We start from the raw sequence: 27,570 nt of genomic DNA, 5'->3' as shown, positions 1-27,570 counted from the left end.
GTGCCCACCAAGCTAGGCGGCCAGAAGGATCTTTCAATGTGGCGAGCCAACAAAGTGGAATGTGGTCCGTTACCAGGTCGAATGGGCGACCGTACAAATAAGGGCAGAACTTGCGAAGCGCCCACACTAGCGCTATGCACTCCTTTTCAGTGACGCTGTAATTGGCTCCAGCTTTAGTGAGCGTGCAACTAGCATAAACAACGACGTATTCGGAGTAGCCCGGCTTGCGTTGGGCGAGGACAGCGCCAAGACCAACCCCGCTAGCGTCTGTGTGAACTTCCGTTGCAGCTGTTGGGTCGAAATGCCGAAGAATGGGAGGAGATGTTAGCAGACTACGGAGTGTGGCAAACGCGACGTCGCAGTCAGGAGACCAGGATGAAAGGTCTGCGTCACCGCATAGTAGGTTGGTCAGTGATTACATGATCGTGGCAAAATTTCGAACGAAGCGCCGGAAGTACGAGCATAGTCAGACGAAACTGCGTAATTCTTTCAGTGTAGTAGGTTTCGGGAACTCAGCAATCGCTCGCAGTTTTGCAGGGTCTGGTAGAACACCATGCTTGGACATCATGTGCCCTAAGATGGACAGCTCTCGCGCAGTGAAGCGGCACTTTTTAAGGTTCAGTTGGAGCCCAGCGTTGGTTAAGCACGTCAGAACCAGTTGGAGCGAAGCAGATGTGGAGGAAAATTGGGAGAGAAAACGACAATGTCGTCGAGGTAGCATAAACACACAGACCACTTCAGTCCATGCAGCGTGTTGTTCATGAGTCGTTCAAACGTGGCAGGAGCATTACAAAGCCCAAAAGACATTACGTTAAATTCGTACAGGCCATCTGGTGTAATGAACGCAATTTTCTGGCGATCAGCTTCTGCCATAGGAACCTGCCAGTATCCATATCGTAAGTTTAAGGAGGAGAAGAGTTCGGCTTCTTGGAGGCTGTCAAGGGCGGCGTCGATGCGCGGTAATGGATAGACGTCTGTCCGCGTCATCTTGTTTAATCGCCTGTAGTCGACGCAAAGTCGAATCAATCCATCCTTCTTTCGAACTAGAACGACAGGTGATGCCCAAGGACTGTGCGATGGTTGAATAACTTGACGGCGTAGCATCTCTTCGACCTGGTCGTTGATGACATGACGTTCTGCAGCAGACACTGTACTGTCTTTGACGCAATGGCTGGTGCGAACCGGTGTCAATGTAGTGGTGCACTGCGGAAGTGCGACCCAATTGCGGCTGAGAAGGGTCGAATTAATTCGCGAAGTGCTGGAGGAGATTAAGAAGCTCGGCACGTTCTTGAGCACTTAAGGTGTCGGCGGTGGAACTCGAGAAGATGTCGCTCGATGAGCATTCCAGTGGGGAAAGGGCATGAAGTTTGGTCTAGGTGCTACTGCACGACTCGTCTGGCATGTTAAGGAATAAAGAAGAATCGAGGTACTCCACTCAATCGAGGCATTCGCCGGCAAGTAGCATAGGCGGTGCAGAAAGGGGGTTGTGGACGAAAATATTGCTTCGGCCAGCAGTGACGTCAAGTGTAGCGAAAGGCAAGGAAACGGCTCTGCGGCTCATGAAAATGTTGGAAGGTGTAAACATTACTGTAGCATCGTTATGGTCATCGCAGCAAACAGGGACAACGGCAAAAGAGGCTGGCGGAATTTCAGTGTCCTCACGCACGACAAGTTTTGGCGACCGCTCAAGAGTTTCGTGCAAAGGTTCATCACACAGGTGCGAAAATTGAACTTCAGCGTGTGCGCAGTCGATGACGGCATGATGATGTGACAGAAAGTCCCACCCGAGAATAACGTCATGCAAGCACACTGAAAGGACGACGAACTCGACAACGTACATAGAGCCTTGGATGAATGTGCGGGCCGTACAGGTGCCGAGAGGTCGAACTGGTTGTGCGCTAGCCGTACGAAGCGATGGTCCAGAGAGCGGCGTGGTCACTTTGCGTAGGGAGCGGCAGAGCTGGGCGGCTATAACAGAAATGGCAGCTTCTGTGTCGACGAGGGCAAAGGTAAAAACACCATCGACAAATATGGCAACGACGTTAGCAGGTGAAGTGGGAGGACTTGAGTATTTCGACAACGGCGCAGTTCTTGCCTCTAGAACTGCGGCGTTCAGTTTTTCCGTTTGGAGGAAACAGGTCAGGGACGCATTGGGGAAAGTGATCGCCTGCGAGGAGACGGGGAGCGGGGAGAGTGAGTCTGAGACCGGGGCTGGCGTGACTGAGACTCGGGATGGTTACTGTAGCCATACTGTGGTGAGGGATAGGGAGCAGGTAGGTGCATGGGCTGTGGGTCATAAAATAATGGCCGAGTAGCGTCGTGGAGTGGTTGGAAGCGACGGCGACAATATCGTGCCGCGTATCCTGGAGTACCGCAGGCGTAGCAGATCGGTCGATTGTCTGGAGTGCGCCAGGGATTGCTGACTCGCGGTGCGACCCAAAGTGTCGAAAGAGGGGCGGAGTGGGGAGCAACTGAAGCCATGGGTGGCAAACGCTGCTGGGGGGGGGTCTATTGTGTACCGCCTGGGCATACGTAAGAGGCACGGCCACGGGCTGCATAGCCGGCGCATAGGGAACAGGCCTGGCCACAGGCTGCTGGTGGGCAGCGACGGGAACAGCCTGAGCTACCTCTTCAGTAATAATATCGCGGAGTGGTGAGTGCGGACGAGAGGATGGCGGCTGCTGCGTGAAGGAAATTAACAACAGTTGCCGAGCTACTTCTTCATGCACAGTCTTTATTCTCTTGCATGGTTGGTGAGGGATCGGGAACAGAAGTAAGGCTGGAGAGCGAGTCGGCGTGGGAGGAAAATGCCCGAGTAAGGGCGCGCTGCTTCCTCAACTCTTCGAAACTTTGACATAAACTGACAAGTTTCGCAATGGTGGCCGGATTACGGGCCAGGAGCATCTGAAATGCGCCGTCATTTATCTCTTTGAAGATGTGTTGAATCTTCTCCGACTCGGGCATGGCGGTGTTCACACGGTTGCAAAGACCAATAATGTCTTCGATGTAACTGGTGAACGATTCCGATGGCTTCTGTGCACGAGTCCGCAAGCATTGTTCGGCTCTGACTTGCGAACAGCGGGTCGGCCAAAAACGTCAGCAAACGACGTTTTGAAAATGGACCACGTTGTAATGTAGTTTTCGTGGTTGTTGTACCACATTTTGGCCACTTCAGTGAAGTAAAAGATGACGTTAGTCAACTTGTCCGCGCCATCCCACTTGTTGTTCGCGCTCACCAGTTTGTATTTGGTGAACCAGTCTTCCACGTCGGTCTCATCAGCTCCGCTAAAGACCTTGGGCTCTCGCAAGTGAAGAATGCCGGGGTTGCTGGAGGATGAAGTGGAAGAGCCAGGTTGCGCGTTGTTGGTGGCCATGATGGGAGGTAGCGTTCAGTTGCGCAGCTCCAGGTTTAGGCGACAGCAAATGGTCGCACCCAGGTTCAAGCGACGGGGAACGTCAGCACCCTCCACCAATTGAAAAGGGGCTTATTGGCGTGTGCTGCGACGGTGTCCCTACGATGAAAACACGATCAGGACAAAGCAACGGTCAAGCAGATGCCGGTGACGATCAGCATGAGGTGATCGAGAGAAGCCCAGAACCCAGTACCCAAGCGGTGGCGATGTCGCTTGCCAACGATGCGTTTTCTTCTTCACACATGGTTTTGGGACGTAAAATCTCGTCAATTATTATACTCATAGGAGCCAGGTGTAGTTAACAGCAGCTATGATTTTTTTATCAGCTACACTTTATACTGGCTACATGCTATTTAATTACTAATATCCTCATATTAAGGGAGGGGGTTTATCGTTGTGTCAAGACTCCGGTCTCTGAATATGAAATCAGTGTTTGGCTTGTAAAATTTGATGGTGAATACCTTGAAACACAAGAGCTACAGTAGTATTGAAAAAATCAAGTTGTCTTTGAATATGCTTGACTTCAAGTGCCTAATGTAAACATATATTCAGTAACTGCAATGAAAAAGCATTAAGAAACATCAGACATATTAGCTACTAATGTCAGAAAACGACAATGTGCAGCCGGGTTGCATTACCAAAGCAGCTGGTTTGCCGGGTGGGAAGTGTGGCTCATAAAAAACATTTTTTTAGTGATTCGATTGGCAATATCTGTTGCATTTGTCTATTATAGTGGCATTTTGATTTTTAAATATTTTCGCTTGATCTTTATAGCATACCTGCATACTCTTCACTCCTGGAAGGAAGTGAACAAGAGGTGGTTAATGTATACTGTTGGATGGCAAGGTTTATGATATCAGCAGCAGTCGGGACTCAAGTGCCTAGATGATAGCCCTGTCTGTCTGAATGTCTCAAGGTTTGTTGTACAATAAATAATCGCTGGAATTTCATGTTAGTTTCATAACTGCTGCAAAAGACCACTTTAGTTCTTATCAAAACCTTATTTGCTAATACATATTTCTTTATTATTAGCTGTAATGCATTACTTATAACAGGATGTTGTTTGTACAGCACCCTATGCCACAAAAGTAGTGTGCACAGCTGGCCCAACTGTGCTCAATGCATGGTAGTAAAAGGATTAATTTTATTTTAGTGACCCCACTTTTGTGCATTTGTCTGCCAAAGTCTCTAAACCACCTGTGCAAGCAGCACTTGCATTGCTATTAGCGTGTAGCTAACGGTCTTTAATGGTAGTGTCTTTTGTTTGCTGTGCAAGATACAAGTCGTCCCATGAAACCTTGGGAGATTGATGGTCGAGATTACTACTTTGTGAGCCGGTCTGAAATGGAGGAGAAGATTCGACAGGGCCGCTTCGTTGAGCATGGGGAGTACAGGGGTAACCTCTATGGGACCAGCCTTGACACTGTTCGAGCCATTGTTGACCTTGGCTACACATGCGTGCTGAATCCACATCCGCAGGTATGAATGCAATGGTGTCTTATAGGTGTTTATTGACATTGATGTAATGAGTATGTTGGTGAGGCCATGGTATGAAGCCTGAAGGTTGGGCTTAGAACTGTTTTTTTTTATTCTTCTGACGTCTTAGAAAAGTTCATTCTTGTGTAAATTGCCCCGCCGCGGCGGTCTAGTGGCTAAGGTACTCGGCTGCTGACCCGCAGGTAGCGGGATTCAATCCCGGCTGCGGCGGCTGCATTTCCGATGGAGGCGGAAATGTTGTTGGCCGTGTGCTCAGATTTGGGTGCACGTGGTGGTCGAAATTTCCGGAGCCCTCCACTACAGCGTGTCTCATAATCATATGGTGGTTTTGGGATGTTAAACCCCACCTGTTAAACCCCACATATCAATCAATCTTGTGTAAGTTTTGTTTATTGATTTCTTTAATGGTTATTGAGTTTTCAGATTGGGCAAAGTTACCACCATTTCCAGTTAGTGAAGCTTTCCAAAGCAAGCATTTGCTAGCTCCTAAGCAGCTGATATGCAATTCTACATTCCAACGTACATGTAGGGTAATGGAACAATAATGAAATGGCTTTTTTTATAACCAGTGGGAGCAGTATGTACAGCTGTTTTCAGAAGCAGAAAACAGATAAATGTATAATTGCCACCATAATTGCACTTCTTGCATCGAAAATTTTAATTTTTCTTTAAGAAGCAAGAAAAAAAATTCAAGTCTTGAATGTAAAGTAGGGTATTTAAACCAGAGTGCTTTGAAAAGCCCGGAGTGTAAGCCACTTCTGCACATGGCTGCTGTTTGCATGCTGTGCTATTTAAAAATTTATGTGGGCTTCCAGAGGTGTAGTGTGTACTAAACTTCGAGTCATTGTAGACGTGTAAATATGCACTAGAGTTATATTTGGGCCAGTTGGAACATGTTAAAAAAAAACGAGAAATGGCGCGAAATAAAGGACAGCAACTGAGACAAATCAAGCACTGGTCCAGCTCTGTCTTTGTCCTGTGTTTCATGCTGTTTCTCTTGTAAATGGGCCCACAAAAAATGGCAAGGAGACCAGATATCGTGCAGCACTATTAATAATGGTTGATAATAGTTTGAATGTACGAAATTGTTTATCTTAAAATTGGCGGAAAATGTGAAGCTTCGTGTGATGCTAAATTGTGGCCAAGTGACATGATCTTTGCCAGTGGCAGTTAGTAGGTGTTCTCGGTTTGTTGATCACTAAAAAATTTCCTTGTGATTGATTATTAGCTTGTGTATTGTACACCGTATTGTGCAGTGATGCATTTTCAATATGTTATTGTTTTGCGGTTTATTTATTCACTCACTGTGAATTCATAAATACAGTAAAATTCTGTTAATACGAACTCTGTTTAGACGCATTCTCTCATAAGACGAACAACACGGGAGTGTTTGTTTGGTTTGCCATAGCATCAGTGAAAAAAGACAAACTGCCTAACAAGGCTCTTCTGTCATGATGAACGCAGTGACCAACAACGACGGGGATTATGCTCAACGAACGAGCCTCGATGGTGACATTCAGGCAAACAAAAGAAAACAAAATGGAGGGAAAAAACCTCAACTTCGTGGTGCAAAGAGTCAAACCAAATCGAAAGGGAATTGTGACATGGAGAGAGAAAGCGAGATAAATGGAAAAGAAGGGTCCGCACATAAAGCTAGCATCTCCCTCACTCCTAGCCTGTAAATGGAAAAAGGGCGGCTTTATCAGCAAAGAAAGCGACAAATTGCGTTCGTCCTTTCGTATCCTCCTCGCGTTCTTCAGTTCCCCAACAGGAGTACTATGGAGAACAGAAGATTACAAGAGCTTGGCTAGAGGGGAAAATGCAAGGGAAGGGGGGAAAAAAGCCAAATGAAAGTGAAAACGGCAACAAAGTTGTCTGTACTTTATATAATCACACTAAATGAAAACCACTTATGCGCCATTACCACTCCCATCAGAGGAGTCGGATGCATTGTCATCACCGTCACACAATGGCACCTGAGTGCATGTTGTGGTCAGTTTGCATCGTTTTTCATAGGGCCTGAGCACATCGTATTTTTTCCCAATGAAATGCAGCAAATTGCGGTGTGCCATTCTCATTATGAAAGTTCACGACAAAGGAAGGTCATTTTGCACACTAAATATAGCTGTGTCATGTCAAAAGTGTGCCCGAGGCTTGTGATCGTGAGTAGCACAAACGAAGGTCGTCAGTTGTATGTCATTCAGGAAAAGTTACAGCGGGCTGAAAATAAGAAAACATGCGAACCTAAAAAAAAATAAAGCTTGCAGACTTCATTAGCAACTTGGCATATATTGGCTTTGCCAAGGTAGTGGTATGCAACGGAGGCGTATTTGAAAGTTGTAAAGCCAGTAAGACAGCCTCTCAAAAGGTGAACAGCCGGAAGAATAAATTTTTCATTCTTCGAAGGAAAGTTGTGCTTGTCTCTCCCTTTTTATCTTTTTCTAATCGTCAAAGCAGGGTTGTGCTACAGTTTTATTGTTAAAATGTGACAGCAATTTATTCATGAGCATATTTATGAACTCTTGAAACCAAGTACTCGTTAGATTAGTCTAAATACTCTACTCGAAAGCATATTTTTTATCAAGCTGAGCCAAATAAATGCTTTTTTTTGTTCTTTTGCTCCCCATTATAAGTATACTTCATTCAATGTTTTCAAGCAACATATTTGGGTGTACTTGGCATGTTAGCATTTGGTTTTTTGGGGGCACTTCTGATAAGACTAACAAATGATCATGGTCCCTTCAAGTTCATCTTAAAGGAAGTCTACTGTAGCAATACTACTGTTCTCTTTTTGTCATGTCTGGAACTCTATAATCTAGAATCTGTTAACATGAAACTTGTGCAGCCAGATTTTTTTTTTCCTGAGAATACTAAACAGTTCTACATTTCAGGCACTGAAAATGCTCAGAACAGCCGAGCTTAAGCCATTTGTTATATTTATCAAGCCTCCAAGCATCGAAATTCTGAAAGAAACAAGAAATAAGGCCTGTGCACGTTCTACATTTGATGAAAACTGCTCACGAGGTTTTACGGTGCGTATTTGAGATTTATTTCTTTAATCAGAAGCAGCATTTGAGTAGTACTTCTTTTTTAGTCTGTGTGGAGACATGATGGCATTTATTTCTAGCGGCTTGTACTGAAACTTGTCATGCTGCTTGTAAAGTCGACAAGAGAGCACCCACACAATCTTGGTTATGCTAGCCACTTGTTGGTCTTAAGAAATGATCAGCAAATCTTTGCTGACTCATCTAAGAATCCAAGCCACTTCTGGAAGCATGGCATAACAGTTTCCTCATAGTTGACTTTTTTGTACAAGTTCAGCAGTTTAAAAGGCACAGATATCACAAAATACTTTACTTAGTTTTGAAATGTCATTTGTGGAATGCATTGTTGCTTGTGTGGCATTGTGCTGCTTCTGTAATTTTTTAAGGGGATACGTGACTCAAAAAGTTCCAATTTTTTCTAAAATGAAATCTTTTGTTTTTAATTTTTGTCACAAGTTTCATTTCTCTACTTTTCTGCCAAAAGAAATCAAAATTGCAGTTAAACTCAAAGTAGGCTAATATCGCCTTTAAGAAGCACGAAGTGGCTATAAAAAACTAAAAGGAGTTCATTGCCTAGAGTCGCCTTTAAATTGTCCCTTGATAGCTTGCCATTGCATTTCACATGAGGACTTTGCCAAAGCCACATGCACAAAACAATCATGATTCCCAATCTCTCATATGGACCAAATAATTTAAAAAGTGCATCATTGCCACACAGATAATTTCTTTGTTTATAATGCGTTTTTCTAGAGATGCAGTTTTGGGCGACTTCTTAAGATTTGACGACACGTTTTTGGTATTTATGATGGCCAAATAAAGATGAAACTTTTGTCACATATTCCTTGACATGTGAAGAGTGCAATTATCTCCTTTAAAGCGTGGTAGCAATTATATAATTAAGTAAAAGTAAGTACTTTGTATCGATTGAGCATTTAACACTCCTCATATTATGCAATGTTTCTTCTCTATTTAAATGTATTACACACACACTTTTTATAGTTATTTGCATTCTACTGTAAATGTGGAATAATATGAGCTAATAGTGACTCATAATTATAAAAGTTTCTTAATAGGAAAAGTCTGTTCAAAAAGAGCTATATTTTACACATGGTCATTGTACAAAATGAAAACTATGCAATGTACTATAAAACTGATTACATATTTTAAATCAGCATGAAAACTTACGTAAAGAGCAAAATTTTCATTGCCTTAGTCTTCAGAACAAAGAAGCTTTTTTTTTTATTGTTGCTGTGCCTCCCCTTAACTACTACTACTGCTATTAAGGCTTTTTTACTTCCCATTTGTCTACCATATTGTGCATCACATCTGTAGGGTTGGTTCCAAGATGGCAGAGAGAATAACTGTGACTATAGATTCAAGATACACTGTAATGGACAAACTTTTGCCCATTGAGGAAATGTATGGGGCTATGAATAAATATTCTAAGATTGGAATTGAACCCTGATTAAAGATCTTGCCATAAGCAACTTGAATATTGAGTACCTTTCAAATTGTTTTTAACATAGTGAGCAGCCATTTTCACTTCTAATCCTTGTATTATGTTTGCAATATTAGCAGCCTCTGTAATTACATTTCACTATGTGAAATGTTCTTTACTGGGCGAACAAATGGAATATTAGTAGCAAGTAAACAGTGTGTTTGCAAACTGATGTGTGCATGCAATTGGTACTTTTTAGCAGGAAAAGCTTGAATTGCCAAGCTCTTCATAGCATACTCTGCATAGCTGTGCAGAGATATTTTTGCTGTTGGGACCAAACTACTTTGCAGTGCCCTCCTCTTCTCCCCGCCCTATTTCTTTCTTGAATCGTATCCACACTGGGAAATTTCTTGGGCATCGACGAAAAATGAACAGTCATTCTAGAATATGTTTTACACTCAAAGCTCTTATGATATCAGAAAGTCGCTGCAGCATAGTTGTCTGCCACTACCTTTGTCCGTAACGACTACTACACGAAATAAGAATAAAAAAGAATATAAGTAAATAAACAACACCAAGAACACAATGGGATTTGAACACTCCCTTCAAATTCTTGAAGTTATGAAATAACTTCAAGAATTTGACAGAATCTTGTCTTGCTGGGAGGAGACATGGCAGAATAAAAACAAAATGTCAAGCACGAATAAAACAGAACATACGAAAGGGTTTGTGGGAACCAAAACATCTTTGTTCTTGTTTAAATTGTGATCGGTGTTCATTTGAAGGTTGTACAATCACGAATTAAAGAAAATGCCGCCAGGCCTGCACTGAACGGGCAGCACAGCCAGAACGAAAGCGGGAAGAGTGGCCTTTGAAAGGCTATTTTGAAACACTCTTTAGGTAACTGCTACAAACACACTTGCAGGGTACCCACTATGCCCTAAATCAATTTTTGTGTAACAGGGAGGCATTCCTTTTTATCATTCTTCGGAGAAGTGTGGTATTTGCTACATGCTTGCAAGGTACTTTGTGCAATTTTTCAAAGCTGTCGCTAACGACAATGAAAAATTATACCTAAAGCTTTTGTAATGGGTTAGAGCATTCGACGACCTACTCGTTACGCAACTCGCATTGTGTGATGCATGGTTGTCCCTTTTATGCTCTAAAACCCTTTATTGCTTATAATAATGCAATTCTTTTCCCGACATCAAGCCTGCCTAAAACGAGTTTGGAAGCGAGTTCCAAGCGCTGGTGTGGCTCAGTGGTAGAATATTGGGCTGGCATGCAGCAGACCCGTTTTCGAATCCCATTGTGTCTTTGGTGGGTTTTTATTTACTGAGTTTTTTTTTCTCATTATTTCTTGCGATACTAGTTACGGACACTGGCAGCAGACAACTACGGCACCGCACGTGACCCGTGTTCTGATCTTGCAACAAATTTCACTGAAAAAAAGTATTTCCAGCCTAAATCATCATTGGCCCTTTACTCTATGCAATTGCCACGAAAATTACGAGTGCTTATGTGAAGGCATTAAAGGTCAGCCTTGCTTGCTGAGGAATTCAACAACCAGAATTGTATAGCTGCAGTTAAAAGCAAATAGAAGCAAATTTGATTTCTAAAACAAAACTGGTAAACAGCTCTATGGTATTGCAGGGACAAATTGCTGACAAGTACAACTTGAAACAGCCCTGTGGTGTTGCAGGGACAAATCGCTGACAGCTACAACTTGAATAATTTAAGAAAAAGCTGTACCGTATTTACTCGATTTTACCGCGCCTTCGATTGTAACGCGCACCTGGTTTCGAGGACGAAAAAAAGAAAAAAGTAAGACATCGATTGCAACGCGCACCCATTTTTCTCGTTGGCCCGCACGATCACACCACTCGAAAAAGTGATTCCTTACGGGAGTGTCTTCTATTTAAATATGACGTACGGGGGAAGCTTGTGCCCATCTGACGTGTAACAGAGCATTGCCGTCCCTGTAGTTTTACCGTGGACCGACGTCAGCACGCGAACTTGCTTGCGACATCAGGCGAACTTGCGACAGTTGTAGTGCCAGGCATGTCGAAGTAAAGAGGCGTCTGATCGGCATTCCCGATTTGCCCAAGCAGGTAGCCATTGTTGTGCCACAGGTTTAGGACGAACCTCTGAAAACTCTGAAGCTTTTCATCGTACTCCTCCGCAAAACTTTTCGCATATGCCCACTCATCTTCAGAGGGAAAAGCCTTTGCTCTTCATAAAGTTAGTTAGCCAGCACCTGCTCGCATTAAACTGGCTCCGCATTGGACCTTTTTATAAGGCTAATTGCATAGCCCGCACTTGGAGCAGTTCTGTCGTCACGGGCGGCTGTGCCGCTCGCTGCTCAAGCACATACTCACCGAGCAGCTCTTCGATTTGCGGAAACCTACCCTGCTGTAGTCCACTGAAGCCTTTACGTGAAGCTTTGCAGTCGACAATCTTCTGCTTTTGTTTCCGCCAGTCCCGCACGCACGTTTCAGGAACTCCGAACGACCGCGATGCGGCCCGATTTCCGTTCGTTTCAGCACACCCGATGACTTTTCTTTTAAAAGCGGCATCGTGGTGCACTCTTCGAGTCTCAATTTAGAGTCTGCCCTTCCATGCCGTCGATGCTAATGCACTACAAAATGACGAACTCCTCAGCACACGTACGAAGTGCCGCACATGAGAAACACATAGGCAGAAATGGCCGACGCGCCATGCCGACGCACGTAGGGGGCGGCCATTTTGGAAATGCCGATGGCAATAGAATGACCGTATTCATTTTTTTTTTTTTTCGTACTCGATTTTAATGCGCATGCGATTTATGAACCCGCTTAACCGGAAAAAAGGTGCGCGTTAGATTTGAGTAATTACGGTAATTTCTAAGCTGTCGTCGGGCAGCTTGCTCGCTCCTTGGTGAACATGTCCACACCTGCGCCAAGTAGGTGGTCGTTGGAACACATTAGATGATACTACTCCTATTGTCGATGCCTGGCAAGGTTATAGCAGTCCACTACCGCAAAAGAATAGCTCTGGGAAAGTGTCGCCTATGAAACAAAGCAGTTCTGTGTAAGACCCTTTTAGTTGATTGAAGTAAAACGTTACCAGCAGCGTGACACCTCACGTTATTGCAGAAGTGTGACGCAAGTACTTTACCTGTTACAGTTATGAATTGGTGACACACACGTTTTTAAATTACTCAAAAAATTACACATTACAACACTGGCTGGAACGTACATGGGGGGATAATGACAAAGGGGCAAGAAGCTGCGCCTGCATGCATCATGACACTGAACTTTGTCTCTATACATTTTTTTTTGTTTGATTATGTTTGCACACTTCTGATGCGTCACAAACTTGTGGCAATATTCTGCTTTCATGTAGGCAAGAATTATAGTAGAAATAAAAATCTCAAAAAAAATTGATCAATGGAGCTCTGTGAGATTTATCTGCCGTTTTATGCATGTTTCTTGCAGCATTTTTATTGATTGTTTAGGTCAGCTCAACTGGATCAAATTATTTTTTTTCCAGGACGATGAATTCCATGACATAGTTTATTTAGGCCACAAGATGGACTTCCTGTATGGCCACATGTTTGATTTGACCATTGTGAACGAGGAGCTTCCTCGTGCCTTCTACCAGCTGATGGCAGCTGTGAAATCTGTTGAAGCAGAACCACAGTGGGTGCCTGCTAGCTGGGTGGTCACGTCCCAGTGAAGCCTTACCTCTACAACATTTGTTAATGGAGGACCTTTTTCAAAATGCATGCGGTGAAGCTTTGTTGTATGGTCAGTTTCACATTGAAGCCTAGTTTCTCAACCTGACATTTGACTGTTTGTGCATTGTGCAAGCATATGTTTTTGTCACTTATAGTGAATTTTTATTATCTTGTTTAAAGTCTTATCTTTTTTACTAGCATATTTCAGCTCTGTTAACTTGCAGAAACTCGTATTTCATTATCCGATCAGTGTTCGGAGCTACGAACACATTTCTCATATGCTGTTCATGCATCCCACCAGATGTGTAGACATATGTAGACGAATGTGGTGCAATATATCTAAATATTTGGTGACTTTTAGAAATGTTTTATCTTGCAGTCTCTTTCTTTCTCTTATTGAAGTCAAAAATGCAAAAAAGTCACCGCAAGTGTATGGTTTATGTGGGGCATTACTTATCTTTATAGCAGATTTTCGTGTGAAAACTTTGCTTGTGTTTTAGTGTGCAGTGCATTTTTTGGAAGCAGCAGAGAGCATGAACAAAGCTTGTTAACGTAGCATATTGTAAGAATTTTTTATCTCGTGTTGTATATACCTAGCTGTCAACCAGTAACATTTTATTCATAATTAAGCAGGCCATGCAACAGGGCTTCTTATCTTGTAAATAACTATCTTGAAGTACTGTCATTGTTTTAAACTATTCTTTTCTAGCACAAAGGCATAAATTAATGGTATGAAATGAAAAAGCAATGCATGGTTATAGCTGTGAATGTCGCAATAATGTAATTGGCAGCTTTTGCATCCTGCTCTACCTAAACTAAATTTGTAGACCCGTGTACTCAGATTTAGGTGCACGTTAAAGAACCCCAGGTGGTCGAAATTTCCAGAGCCTTTCACTACGGCATCTCTCATAATCATATGGTGGTTTTGGGACGCTAAACCCCACAAATCAATCAATCAATACCTAAACTCAATCCGGTATGTTTTTATCATGTAATTGGCTTTAAGATAATAACAGTTTGATCAGTACTTTCCTGCTAATGCTTTTTTTTATTTTGCTCATCACTTGTTTGATCTTGTAATCATCTGTGCATATTGGAGGTGAAAGCATGGAGCACATTGCTTTTGTAGCATGTAGAACTTTTGTCACATCAGTTGCTCTTAAGTAACATGTGATGGCCTTGCTGTTTGTACAAATTACATAATGGCACTTGTCTTTAGGCAGCGATTTTGTGCATGATCTGCTAAACTTTGTGAGAATCGAAAGTGGCAGCTCTTATAGTGCTGCAAATACATTTCATTGCCTTAAACAGTGCTGTTTACTGCTGATAGCTTTTGTTTTCAGTTATTTTGTTTTGTTTTCAGTCAAGCTTACAGCAGGATTGAAGGCTGTGCTGAACTATTGTTTTCATAGCTGTGTCTAAATTTTCGTGTTTACACACTTCTACTCATGTCTGACAGTCTGGCTATTGAGTGTTTAGATGTATTAGTGCACTTATTAGCTCTAAGTTGTCACAAACCCTTTGGATATTCCTTTATCCAGAGTATTGCAATTATACTCTGATCCACCTAGTGCATTTAAGTTGTTTTTATATTGAGCACATCTTGAAAGTGCAACTATAGTTGGACCATAGGGTGTTACCAAGTAAACTGAACTATCAAGGGGAAAGTGTGTTCTCCTTGTAAAGTTAAAGAATGATGAGCTAAATTAGTCAGTTACAAGAGCCACATGAAGCATGGTTGTATAAGTGCATTAGTAAACTTTGTGTAATTCAGTGAGTGCACTTAATAAAGTGTGCATCTGGACTAGAGCCAACATGGTGCGGTGCAAGCAACACACCACCTCAAATGTTTTACCTCATCTGCCCTTTTTTCCTCAGGTCTGTAAGCTGGGTCTACTGACTGTTATTTTCCTATGTGTGCACCATGTCCCAAGATTTGCACTACACTGAACTACTTTGCATAAGATGTAATGCCAGTACAAAATGCCAATTATGCATTGACAAGCCACCTGACATCATTGTACAAAATGGTCCTATCCTTGTTTGTGCAAAATTTTAACAGTATATTTGTAATAAGCCCAGACTACAGTTTTTCTTACTGCATTAGCCATATCTCTTTGTTGGTTGTGCAGGTCGCACAAGCAAAGACCAGTTAGCTTTTTGTTTTGTTGAAGAAAAGAAAGTATATTTTTGCTTGTTAGAGATGGCCATTGTACACCCTGGTACACTGTCATTAAGCATTTAAGTTCTACATATTTTCATAATATGGTGAAATGGTCATAATTTGGTGCACTAGTACTTAAATCAAGGGTCTATAATGCACCAAATGCAAACCTTGTTGACTGGACTAGATGTTAGACTGCTCATAAATTTTGTGTACAGTGCATTTATTGAACTTTTCCAGCTTCTCATTGCACCTGTAGCTTAAAGTAACTTTGGATGCTGCATCATTTATTAATAACATTAAAAGATTAATGTGTTTGCACAGATGTACTACCTTTTTAATAATTTACAAAAGAAGAGGGATAGATCAAGGGGCTTTGTTCCTTGTTAAGCACAATCTAATGAATACCGAAAAAAGTATCTTGCCTTTTGCCCCTAATGCTCTGTTGCGAAGGCTGCATGTATCTGATAGATAAAACCTCAATTGAACATGGTGAGCATCTGTTGCTAGACGTCTATTGCTGGACATCTGTTCTACTATAATTAGCTGAGAGAGGTTGGAGCCAAAAGCTTCTCACTTTGCTAAGCCATATACGATTTTTCTATTTTGGCAGCTTTGCTTGTAGTTGGATAATGCTCACATCTCTTGTAAAGCTAACAAGAAATTTGAACATTTTCTTCACTCAAGGTGAAAACATTTGTGTCTATAAGTTACTTTATTTTTTATCAACAATATTGGTTTCATTTACTCTAACTTGTTTTGCTGGCTCAAACGAAAATCCATGTAATTCTGGAGCTATTAAAGGCTGCAGTGCAGTGCACTCTTGCAGAGTGATGCCAAATATGTTTGCATGTGTTCATTAGTTGGGTGTGTCATGTGATTGGGCATCATTTCAAATAATAAATATCTAGTACAACAGTTAATGTTGTGTGAAACAGTGTTTTGTGCACTCTGGATTTCACTAAAATCCAAATTCTTCTTATTACTGTCATAGACAAGTTCCTGACCCTGCTAGGCAGCTTTCAGGCACTACAAAAGTCCATGCCCAGTGTTGGTGTGTTCCACCTTGTTAGGAGCAGTGTAGCATTTTGTGTGTTTAGCCACGGTCTTAGTAGAGCAGTGATGCGATATATGTGAATGAGAGGGCTCGTTGCATCTTCTCTCGAGCCAGGCCATGGCCCCACGAACCACCACTTCACGGCACGTAACAAGTGTAGCAAAGACAAGATGCACTGTGCAAGAATTTCGGTAGTGTAGAAAAGCTTTCATATTTGTTTTTGCAATTTATTCATTTTGCCATTTTTCATGGCATCACTTCACCAAACCTGTTGAGGAAAATTGAACAGGTTGTCTAAAGGTGGACGTATGTGTGTTTTGTGGCTTTCTCTGCGAGTTATGTCTCTACACTAAGCACACAGCTAAACTAAGGTTCTTAAGTTGCGGAAGAGGCACTGCTGTTTATTTCTAAAATGTAAAATGAGAATGATTTGCCGCTTACCTAAAATATTAGTGTGCTTGTGTGTGATCGCCATAGCTGTTTCATTAGCAATGTTTCGTGGTTATAGCTAAATGTCCTTTTGCGCCCTGCCGCGGTGGTCTAGTGGCTAAGGGACTCTGCTGCTGACCTGCAGGTCGCAGGATTGAATCCTGGCTGCGGCGGCTGCATTTTCGATGGAGGGAAAAATGCTGTAGGCCTGTGTGCTCAGATTTGGGTGCACGTTAAAAAACACCAGGTGGCCAAAACTTCCAGAGCCCTCCACTACGGTGTCTTTAATAATCATAGGGTGGTTTTGGAATGTTGAACCCCACTATAAATCGATCAATTAGTTGTCCTTGTCGAAGATCAGGGTGCAGATGGGTGGTGCCATAGCAGGGGGCTACTAAACAATTTTTTTTAAGGAAGCATGACTGATAGTGAATACATACAGACAGGGGCCCTGCATTATACATATGTAAATTCTTCATATTGAGATTGTCATGTGGCATCAGAAATGAAGCATTTTCGTCTTGGCAGTTCTAGAATATACAAACATTGCCATCTTGGATCTTGGGCCTTAGTGCACTTTGCTGTAATATAACTGCGAAAAATTAGGCTTAAATATTTTAGTTGTGTTTCAGCCTGGAGACCATAATACTGGAACTTTAGTACATTGACAAGCATGTTGGTTGAGTTAAAAGCGCTGAGGTGCAAGCTGGGTGTGTGTGTGCATGCCTTAGATACCATATTGATGTGAATTGTTTAACTTAGATGCACATCAATACTGATATATAAAAAGTAAAAATTCTGGTGCATGTTTGTCTTAAAGGCTGCAGCTGTTATCGGCCTAATGCACTAAAATTCTAAATGGTTAGTCATGCTGTTCTTATTCTCTAGGCATGCGTTCTCTTTAAACAGAGGCACACAGAGTCAGCAAAGCGAAGAAAATGTTTAGGGCAGCGAAACTTAGGCTCTTATTGAGAAAACAAGGAAAGCCTTCTGCCTCAGTAGAAATGAAAAAAAGGCAAGAAAGGGAACGCTGCAATAAGAAATTCGAAAACCGAGTGGGTGCACGAGCCGATGTTTCTACAAGCGGACTTCTCTTTTTCAAGGTTGCTACAGATTTCCTTAGCAATAAAAGCAGCTGCAAGGGCTAGTTGGTGTTGCATCTTGGGTAATCGCGTTTTTTTATCGTACAGGGACGGACTGTGTACATTACAAACTTACTGAGCTATGTGTCTGCGGTGTATGCAGTACGTCCATGCACGATAAAAAAGCGCGATTACAAAAGATTTATGTAGTGCTTGTGTGTGTATGCCTCGTACTCTCTCCCCCAATGCAAACAAAGAAGTGGGAGAGGACAACAGTAAAAAGGCGAGGGGATGGTGGGGTGGACAATAAGGCCGCCGTGGCGAATCGGGTGAGGAAGAAGGCATTCCGTGAAAAAGAAATGCCGTAGGGGAGTGGGGGACACGTGGTGTGCACGTCTTGCTTAGTTATGGTTGTCGGAAGAAAGCATCACTTGATAGTTGAGGTAGAAATTTCTATAAGAAAGACTTAAAGAACGGTAAATTGAAGGGATTCTCTTTATTTAGATAATAACAATATCGATAACAAGTGACCAAAAATGCGAGGAAATTATTGGCAGTGACCAAAAGTGCCAGGAAGTTATTGGCCTGGTGTGTGAACCGCGTCCGTGTGACGTCAGAGCGGGGATTCGCGTGCTTTCGAGGCCTGACCGGCCTGACGCCGTACAGAAACCACCGTAGTGGATCGCGGGATCGAATCCCGGCTGCGGCGGCTGCATTTTCCGATGGAGGCGAAAATGCTGTAGGCCCATGTGCTCAAATTTAGGTGCAGGTTAAAGAACCCCAGGTGGTTGAAATTCCCGGAGTCCTCCGCTACGGCGTCTCTCATAATCATATGGTGGTTTTGAGACGATAAACCGCACATATCAAACCAACATACACAGGTTCTTTAGCGTGCACAATGCTTGTATTCTTCACTTCTGACAGGCAAAAATCACCACTCACGCTAACACTAGGAAATTTCTGTTTTATTCAATGGTCATTATAACTGCACACAAAGGTAATAAGCACGAAAGGTCTGCGGACACTACATGCGCTATGTTATGCATTGCGCTCCGATAAATTACCGTTGTACGTATGCAAATGCGTTCATGCGCAATAGATAACATGGTGATCTTGTCACCGATAATATGAAGTATAGTAGGCACTGCGCGTTCAAGAAGGAAACCGGGCCATAGAAGTATGAATGTAAAGTCCAGCGAGCACAATCCGAGCCGTTGCCTTTGTTTCTTATCTAGAAGACATGGGTCGGCAGGTATACTTTTGTTCCTAAGCTAAAGAAAAAAAAAACATTTTCAAAAATTGTGAGATGCTGAACAGGAGGTATAATGAAACCTGTGGTAAGGTGCCCTAAGTGTACGTGGCATTGGAATTGTCTGTCGATTAGAGGAGGCGCTGGTTTGTTGCTACTGCATCCTTGCGCAGCACAGTTTCTGCTGGTACCGACGCAAGCCCTCGGCGTTAAATGTAATCGGCATCATTCCGCTGCCCGTTGGACACTGCACTCAAGATGTTCATCAACGATGAAATGCACCTCAACCTGGCGCACTGCAGAGAATGCACGCAAGTGCGGAACACTAAAACACATGAGGGGGCAGTGGCGTACCAACTTTTTTGCGAGTGGGTTGGCGGGGGGGGGGGGGGCAAACCTATTTCACTCATAAGCCGGGATATCGGGATGTATATTCAGAGGCCACTTCGTTTGACAGCTGCGGAGGATACCGAACTACCACTAGGTCAAGAGCGAATTGTAACTATAACCTCAAAAGACATCGACAATGACGACGTCTTGGTCTCACCATCATTTAGTTGCGTCGGTAAAGGCATCGTTCTCGCTTCCGGTGTAGTTCGTTTTCTCAATGGTTCCGCACTTGTTACTGCCATGAATACAACATCTGAAAAAAAATCTACTTCCTCAGGACACCACGGTGGCCTGCGTGACCGATCCCGAGCCTGCGTGCGTCGTGTCACTTCATGCCGTCTCCTCCAATGACCACCCTAGTGATGAGCCTGCATCTTCTTCCGCATTTGCTGCAGTCATTAGCGACGACTTGACACCTTCACAAACGCAACAGCTGCTTGCTTTGTTAAAGAAGCACTCAAGTTCTTTTGATGTTTACTCCTCGACGTTGGGCCGCACTACTACTACTACATCTGTTGTACGGAGCATCTGTTGTACGGCACCGGCCCTACCGCATGTCTCCTGCTTAGAGAAAAATTATCGAAGAAAAGGTAGCTGACATGCTCAGACGAGAGGTCATTCGCTCCTCATCTAGCCCTTGGTCGTCGCCTGTGGTTCTCGTTCGTAAGAAGGATGGCTCCGTGCGCTTTTGCGTTGATTACAGGGAGCTCAACAAGATAACCCGCAAGGATCTGTACCCAATGCCTCGCATTGACGACGCCCTTGATTCTCTACAAGGTTACTTTTCCAGCCTCGACCTGCGTTCCGGATACTGGCAAATTCCTATGCACGAAGATGATAAAGAGAAAACGGCATTCGCAACCCCTGACGGGCTATATGAATTCAACGTTATGCCTTTCGGGCTGTGCAGCGCACCCGCTACTTTTGAGCGCATGATTGATACCGTGCTGCGCGGCCTCAAATGGAAGACCTGCCTCTGCTACTTGGACATCATTACTTTTTCGACAACGTTTCCTCAGCACCTGCAACGTTTGAATGACATTCTGACGTGCCTTGCCGCCGCTGGTCTCCAACTCAACAACCAAAAAAAGCCGTTTTGCCGCAAAAGCTATCAAGGTTTTGGGCCATGTCGTGACCAAAGACGGAATTCGGCGGGATCCGGACAAAATTGCTGTGGTGCTTAGCTTTGCGCGCCCCGAAAGGCCGAAGGAGTTGCGGAGTTTTCTTGGTCTCGCCTCCTATTTTCGCTGTTTTATACGGAACTTCCCATCAATGGCGGGTCCACTGCACCAGCTACTTGCTTCAGACGTGCTCTTTCTGTGGTCGGAAGAATGTCAAACGGCATTCGACCTGTTAAAGTGTGCTCTCACGTCTGAGCCTGTACTCCGCCACTTTGATGAGGCTGCACGGACCGTCCTACATACGGACGCTAGCGGCCGTGGTATAGGTCCCGTTCTGCCCCAACGCAACACCTCTTCACAAGAGAGAGTAGTTGCATATTCCAGTAGAGTTCTAACCGTGACCGAGAAGAACTATACCATAACTGAGCAGGTGTGCTTGGCGGTGGTCTGGTCAGTGCAAAAGTTCCGTCCCTATCTCCACCACCGTCATTTCACGATCGTTACGGACCACCACGCCTTACGCTGGCTTTCCACGCTGAAGAACTTGTGTGAACGCTAGAGTGAGGGGATTCTTCGTTTACAGGAGTATGACTTCGATATAATTTACAAGTCAAGTAGAAAACACCAAGACGCCGACGCCCTTTCGCGCTGCCCACTACCAAATACCCAGCTCAGCATCGGTCAAAGTTCGGCCATCACTTCTACTACAGCGCCCGCGCTCGCTTCAATAGACCAGCGGTTCTCGGACGACAAGCGCACATTTCACTCCTGCCAGTAGTCTGATCCGTACTGTCGTATTATGGACCAGCTCTCAGGAGCTTCCCATCCACATAACGCAGAGCATCGTCGTCGACTCTTGTGATTTAAGCTGGAGAATGGAGATCTATACCGTCACATCTACTACCCTGATGGTCAACGCTGGGTTCTCGTGCTACCACGCTTTCTTCGACTTGACGTGCTTAAAGCCTTCCACGACGATTTGACTGCTGGACATCTTGATATTCAAAAAATTCACGACCGCATTTGAAGTTGCTTTTACTGGCCTGGTATTTCTACTAGCATCGCACGCTACGTCGGTTCCTGTGTCCCGTACCAGCGTCGTAAAATCCAGACAACTGCACCGGCCGCGACTCTACAGCCAATTCCGTGCCCTACAACGCCATTTGAAGTTGTAGGTATCGACCTTTACGGCGCTCTTCCCGTCACATCTACTGACAAAAGATGGATAGTGACCGCCGTCGACCACTTGATACGCTACGCGCAACGTCTGTATCAACTGCCTCTGCTTCGGAAGTTGCCGACTTCGTTCTGCACGCCATCATTTTGCGCCATGGTGCCCCTCGTATATTGCTAAGTGACCGTGGAAGGGTGTTCAGAAGTGCATGCTAAATGAAGTATTGCGCACCTCTAGAATAACACAAGACAGCTTCAAGCTACCACCCTCAGACCAATGGTCTCTTCACCGTACTCTATCTGATATGATAGCCGTCTACATCAGTCCAGGTCACAAAAACTGGGTACTCTTCTACCATTTCTCACCTTTGCCTACAACACGGCCGTTCAGCGCACCACCGTTTATTCGCCGTTATACCTCGTTTATGGACGTTCCCATACTTTCTTCCTCGACGTTTCCTTTTTCAACAGTGACGTCAACTCGTTTCCGTCTTCCAGCGAGGAATACATTTCAAGACTAGCCCGGTGTCGCGATCGTGCTCGCATAAACACGGAAGCATGAAAACAAGATCGAAAAGTCACTTATGACGCACGCCATCGCCTTGCATTCTTCTTCCGACCTGGTGACGGGGTGCTCCTGTTCACACCTATTCGTACACCTGGTCTGTGTAACAAGTTCCAGCCACACTTCATTGGGCCTTACATAGTTATCGAACAGACTTCGCCCGTCAATTACCGTGTGACTCCACTTGTCGTCCCAACAGATCACCGTCACCGCACCGCAGAGATCGTGTACGTGTCTCGCTACAGCCAGGTTGACCGCTTCGATGTGGGGGGAATTAGTGTAGGCATTCGTTATGCGCTTCTTCTCATATATGCATTATCATATTCATCATCATCATCCGTCTGGGTCCCTGTCCTCATCTTTCTTCACTGGGTGGTCATCACAATCATCATCGGGTGTGTGCGCGCTCGGGCTCAAACTGCCGGTTCGCTGCTGAGTCCTTGGGCTGAATAAACGCTGTCTCAACCCAGACATAATATATATATGGAGATGAATTTGCATACACAGAGGTGACTTGAGGTTTAACAGCGCGAAAAAATACACTGTTTTTCCTGTTCACTCGGGTATATTAACAGCCTTGTTCTCAATAAAATATTAGTTGGACGTCAGCGCTTGTACCGTCCTTTTCCTGTCCTCCGTGTATTTTTTGCGCTGTTAAACCTCAAGTATGCTAAACCAACTAGCCCCAGTCAAACACAGAGGTGACACGACGCGCATTCTTAGATACCACGAAGTTCAATCACACTTTAACAGGCCGAGTAATGGCGCCCTTAGCCCGATTGCCGCGTACAGTATGCGACGCTCGTCTTGCTATTACGCCCCTTTCTCTGATTATGCTTTGGCGGTTAAAATCTACAGATACCACAATAGTTTAATAAATTTATCATGAATGTTAGTCGTCGGGATGAATACCTACCAAGCGTCAACGTGGATACATCCACGTTGATCGGTGCTATAGCTGCTAAGCACCGAAACATACATCCGTCTAACCCTCCTTTATCAATGTACAGTAAGCATTCGTTTACCCGTGTAAAGACGCGTTTTACTTTCGTGTTATATGCCAATTCCTCTGGCAGAGGGATTAGCCATGTTTTTTTTGAAGGAATGATTGCTGTTATATTTTTTCATAAGTATTACACTTTCTTGCATATATCTAGGCATGCGTGTATTATAATTTGCCTTATTTACTAATAATCTGAGTACTGTATCTGGAGCGTGCAATTATCAATAATATTGTAATTGTTATATTACTGTAATTAACTTAATATCAACTTCTCAACCTTTTTAATGCATAATTTGTGGTATTAGTGGCATAGTACATTGTTAACATTCATTGTATTTGTATCAAAAGTTCTTAACGGGCCACCAGTCACCTGCATGAACACACCAATACAAACAGTGCAAACAACATTTTCCTTTGAAGAGCAAAATGTGGGTGATTATAACGTTAAATAATCCCTCGTTGCTTCCTTTCGAAATGGTCGTTTGCTGCATATTGAATTGAATTGCTTTTATTGCGCTACAAGGTCTCGAGAAGGCCAGGAGAAAAGCTGCACTGAGCAGCTTGAGGGGAACCTTGAGAGAATATTGGTGTAAACAGTCTTTGTCATGCACACAGCATCAGCTTGTTGCAGGCAACAATGACGCGATCCATCGCGTGATAATCACTTATGCACGACCACGTAAAAAAAATAAGAGTATAAACTAGTTTCGATACGGCATATTGGTTGCCACTGGTTATTCGGCATTTAAAATTTTCTGTGTGCCACAAAATCGCGTGGTTGTTATATGACGTCACGAAGCCGGAGAGCATCTCCTTCTAAATGTTATTCGTCGGCTAGCTGACAATCGCATAACCAGCAGCTACATATAGCAGCTGGCGAGATGTATTACGAGTTTATTAAAATATTTCCTCTTCCGGCATAACGGTGTTTAGTAGTTTGTGCGAGTATAGGGAGCTTGTATGAACGGCGGAGACGCTATGCACTCTGGGTAGGCAGCCATTTTTTTGTCAGAGGCGGTCAGAGAGTGCAGCAGTCCAGTCGTGCTTGCGAGCTTTGGCGTAGCTTGCAGGTGAGATCGAGTGAGGGCATGACGCAAATTTAATTCTAAGGAGTGTCGTGCACGATATCAGCGTTACTGGAAGACTACGCCGCAAAGCTGTGGCAAAAATATTTTGAGCGGTACGAAGAAGAGACGAGAATCAGCTATGTGGTACCATTCATGCTTCGCGCGCGCGACTACACCGTCGCCCACGTGTTAGTGTTGTGGAGTTCTGGAGGAGCATCGCCAGCTCCAATATTCACGAATTTCGCGTTACGAGAACGAGTTTGATTACTCGGGAGCAGCTGAAGCCGAGAAAGGTGCCTTCGAGGGCCATAACTTCGTGACGAGTGGCTGTGTGTGGGAGCCTTGGGTGAAGAAAGTCACCGCCAACACTGTGATCGTCGTTACTCATGTAAGACGCGCAAATTATTATTTTTGCCGTAGATGTTTGTTTCTATCCTAGGTTAACCACTCCGAGTGCGTTAACAAGCCCCCCGTCGACATCTTGTGCATGGGAAAAAGTGATGGCGAGGTCCTCGCCGCGCACTGCGCACGCATGGCCGGGAATGGCGAAATCTGCTCGCCTATTACTGCGCTGTTATTCTTCATGGCGTACGGCGTATACGTGCACGATAAGAGCGCTCCTCAGTTTAACACGTCGTACTTGAGTGACGACGATCACGGTGTCGGCGGCGACTTTCTTTACCCACGGCTCTCACGTATACCAGTCACAAAATTGTGGCCATCGAAGGCCTTTCTAGACTTCAGCGACTTTCGCCTAATGAAACTGGTTCTCAAAACAAGAAATTCCTGAACATCGAAGCTGTTGACGCGCGGCCACACGCCCACGTCGCTAAGGGCCGTTCCACGCGCTTCCCGCACTGCCGCAATGTACGTGCCGGGACCCCTACCGCGCGCAAGCGGGGGACCAATAAGCCAATTGACGCTGCGGTAGGTGAAAGAGCGTCACCAATTGGCTTATTTGTCCTCCGTTTGTGTGTGGCAGGAGTCCCGGCACGTGCGTTGCGGTTGTGCGGGCAGCGCGTGTAAATGCCTTTAAGGGCCGTTCCATGCGCTTCCCGCACAGCCGCAATGCACGTGCCAAATGAGCCATTTGGCGACGCTCTTTGACCTACCGCAGCGTCAATTGGCTTATTGGTCCCCCGCTTGCGTGCGGTAGGGGTCCCGGCACGTACGTTGTGGCAGTGCGGGAAGCGCGCGGAACAGCCCTCGCCCGAACGAAGCGTGAATGGGTCCACTCGGAGCGAATTCTCGTCTCATCTTCGTATTGCTCGAGGTTTTTTTCGGCACAGCGTTGCAGTGTAGTCCACCAGTGATGTTGACATCGTGCGCGACACTCCTTGGAGTTTAATTTGCATTGCACTCGCATTAGACCACGCCTGCAAGGTACGCCTACGCTCGCAAACGTGACTGCGCTGCTGCACTCTCCGGCCGCCTCTGACAAAAAAAATGGCTGCCTCCCCATAGTGCATAGCGTCGCCGCCGTTCGTGCAAGCTCCCTATATATAAGCTCATACTTGCTGAGAGGAAGATAAAAGAGAAAAATCAGCAGCGCTGCACATGTCTGCTTCTTTGCTGTCCGAGATATATTTTAAATTGCAAAGGACAATTCAAGTTATGTGAAAACCAACTAGTTCTATTCCTAACTAAGCCTTGTTACGACCGTCATAATTATTGAAGTTTTTCGGCCATTGTGAACAGGACGAAAATATTTCAACGCATTCCAAGCAAGAGTGTGCCATCAAGATGGGTTGATTTCCTCTAGGCAAAACCTGAACGAGGGGTTTGGGACTGGTTCGCGCAAAGAAAAACGCACGAGCCAAGAGATGCCATTGTGAGCTCGACTCAAGAAAGGCCATTGTGTTTGCTGGGAGCAAAAGTTTCGAGGCAGACAAGGAGGCAGCCGGGCCATTTTCGAGGTCACCACGGATCTGGAAATCTCGGAACCAGCATGATATTTGCAGTTGAGGCTGCAAGCTGAAGCCAAATTGGTGGTGGCTGCATCTTGCGAGGACAAGCAGAACCACAGGATATGTGCAGCTAAGCCACAGCTTCTAGCAAACAACCAGGAATGGAATGTGGGGGTGAAGAAAAGAATAATGCACTATGTGCTGCAGCCCTTGCTAGAGCCCCCCTCGGCGACGAGGGATTAGTTGACTACTCCTCCTTCCCCCCTTTCTCCATAGGGTCGGCTGAATGGGGTGGCATATTTTGACGAAATGCTGGCCCACCACTACATTGTCCTACCCAAACAGTCAGGCAAGTTTGACACGTGTACTGGCGGCCGGTTTTTCGAACCTTACCCAGCTGCCAGAAGAATCTTGAAAACCAAGATCATCGGACGTGCGCGAAACTTGGTGACGTGTGCAAAAACGTTGGTGCAATGCATTTTTGACCATATTTGGGCATCGTGTAGACTATGCCCTCTCCACATTCATTGTGTGGTGTCTTTCCCCTCCTTCGTTGGTCGAGCACCTAGGCCATGGAGCGCCCTATTGGCGGAAGCCGCGGACAATGCGCCCCGGGGTTGGAAACGAGGTGCTATATAAGCCGAAAACTTTCATATATTACAAGTTCTACAGTTCAACAGTTCCCATGTACAGTTATGATCACTTGATCACCTTTTTTCTAACTCTCAGCTACTAATCATGTAAATAAATTGTTGTCGTTTCTACGAGCGTCTCATCTGACTTGTTCGACGATGGGTCCTAGGACGGGGGCCCGCTACCAAACTGAGACCCGCGGGACCCGGAGTCGCAACAACTGGATGGCAGCGGTGGGATTGCGTCAACCCAGGTCGCAACCACTGGATTCAGTGGATAGATGGTGTCAACCCAGGTAGCAATGACTCGACGACAGCAGTCAGATGCTACGACCCCATCGACATCGAGAGGCGATACGACGACAACGGTCGGATGATCCGAGCTCATCGACTTGAGAGGCAGCCGAACAGCACTTCTGGGATGACACGAGGTCATCGACTGCGAGAGGCAACCGGAAGGCACTGCTGACATGCACGATGCTGGAGGTACGACTGCGAGCCGGGTGAATGCCGACTTTTTCTCTTAAACTTCACCAGGCATTTACTAATGTGCGAGTAAACGCTGGTAGGGAGAATAGCTTTTTTGGTCATTGTGTAACTGGTGTCAGGCAGATTGTGAGA

At 44.7% G+C, this 27,570-nt stretch overlaps 1 protein-coding gene across 4 annotated transcripts in view; it reads left to right on the top strand.

The window, feature by feature from the left end:
- metro (membrane palmitoylated protein 7-like protein metro) overlaps window positions 1-16,197 on the top strand; it is a 105,119-nt gene extending 88,922 nt beyond the window's left edge. For all 4 annotated transcript variants that reach the window (XM_075881914.1, XM_037426638.2, XM_075881913.1 and 1 more), the window contains 3 exons: window positions 4,690-4,892; window positions 7,802-7,942; window positions 12,924-16,197. In XM_075881914.1, coding sequence (XP_075738029.1) covers window positions 4,690-4,892; window positions 7,802-7,942; window positions 12,924-13,109 — 530 coding nt within the window. In that variant the 3' untranslated portion in view covers window positions 13,110-16,197. The remainder of the gene's footprint in view (window positions 1-4,689; window positions 4,893-7,801; window positions 7,943-12,923) is intronic.
- The last annotated feature ends 11,373 nt before the right edge of the window (window positions 16,198-27,570 follow it).

This window comes from Rhipicephalus microplus, chromosome X, assembly GCF_043290135.1.
Source record: "Rhipicephalus microplus isolate Deutch F79 chromosome X, USDA_Rmic, whole genome shotgun sequence".
Lineage (NCBI taxonomy): Eukaryota > Metazoa > Arthropoda > Arachnida > Ixodida > Ixodidae > Rhipicephalus > Rhipicephalus microplus.
Note: the sequence above shows the minus strand (reverse complement) of the source record. Positions and strands in the feature narration are given on the sequence as shown.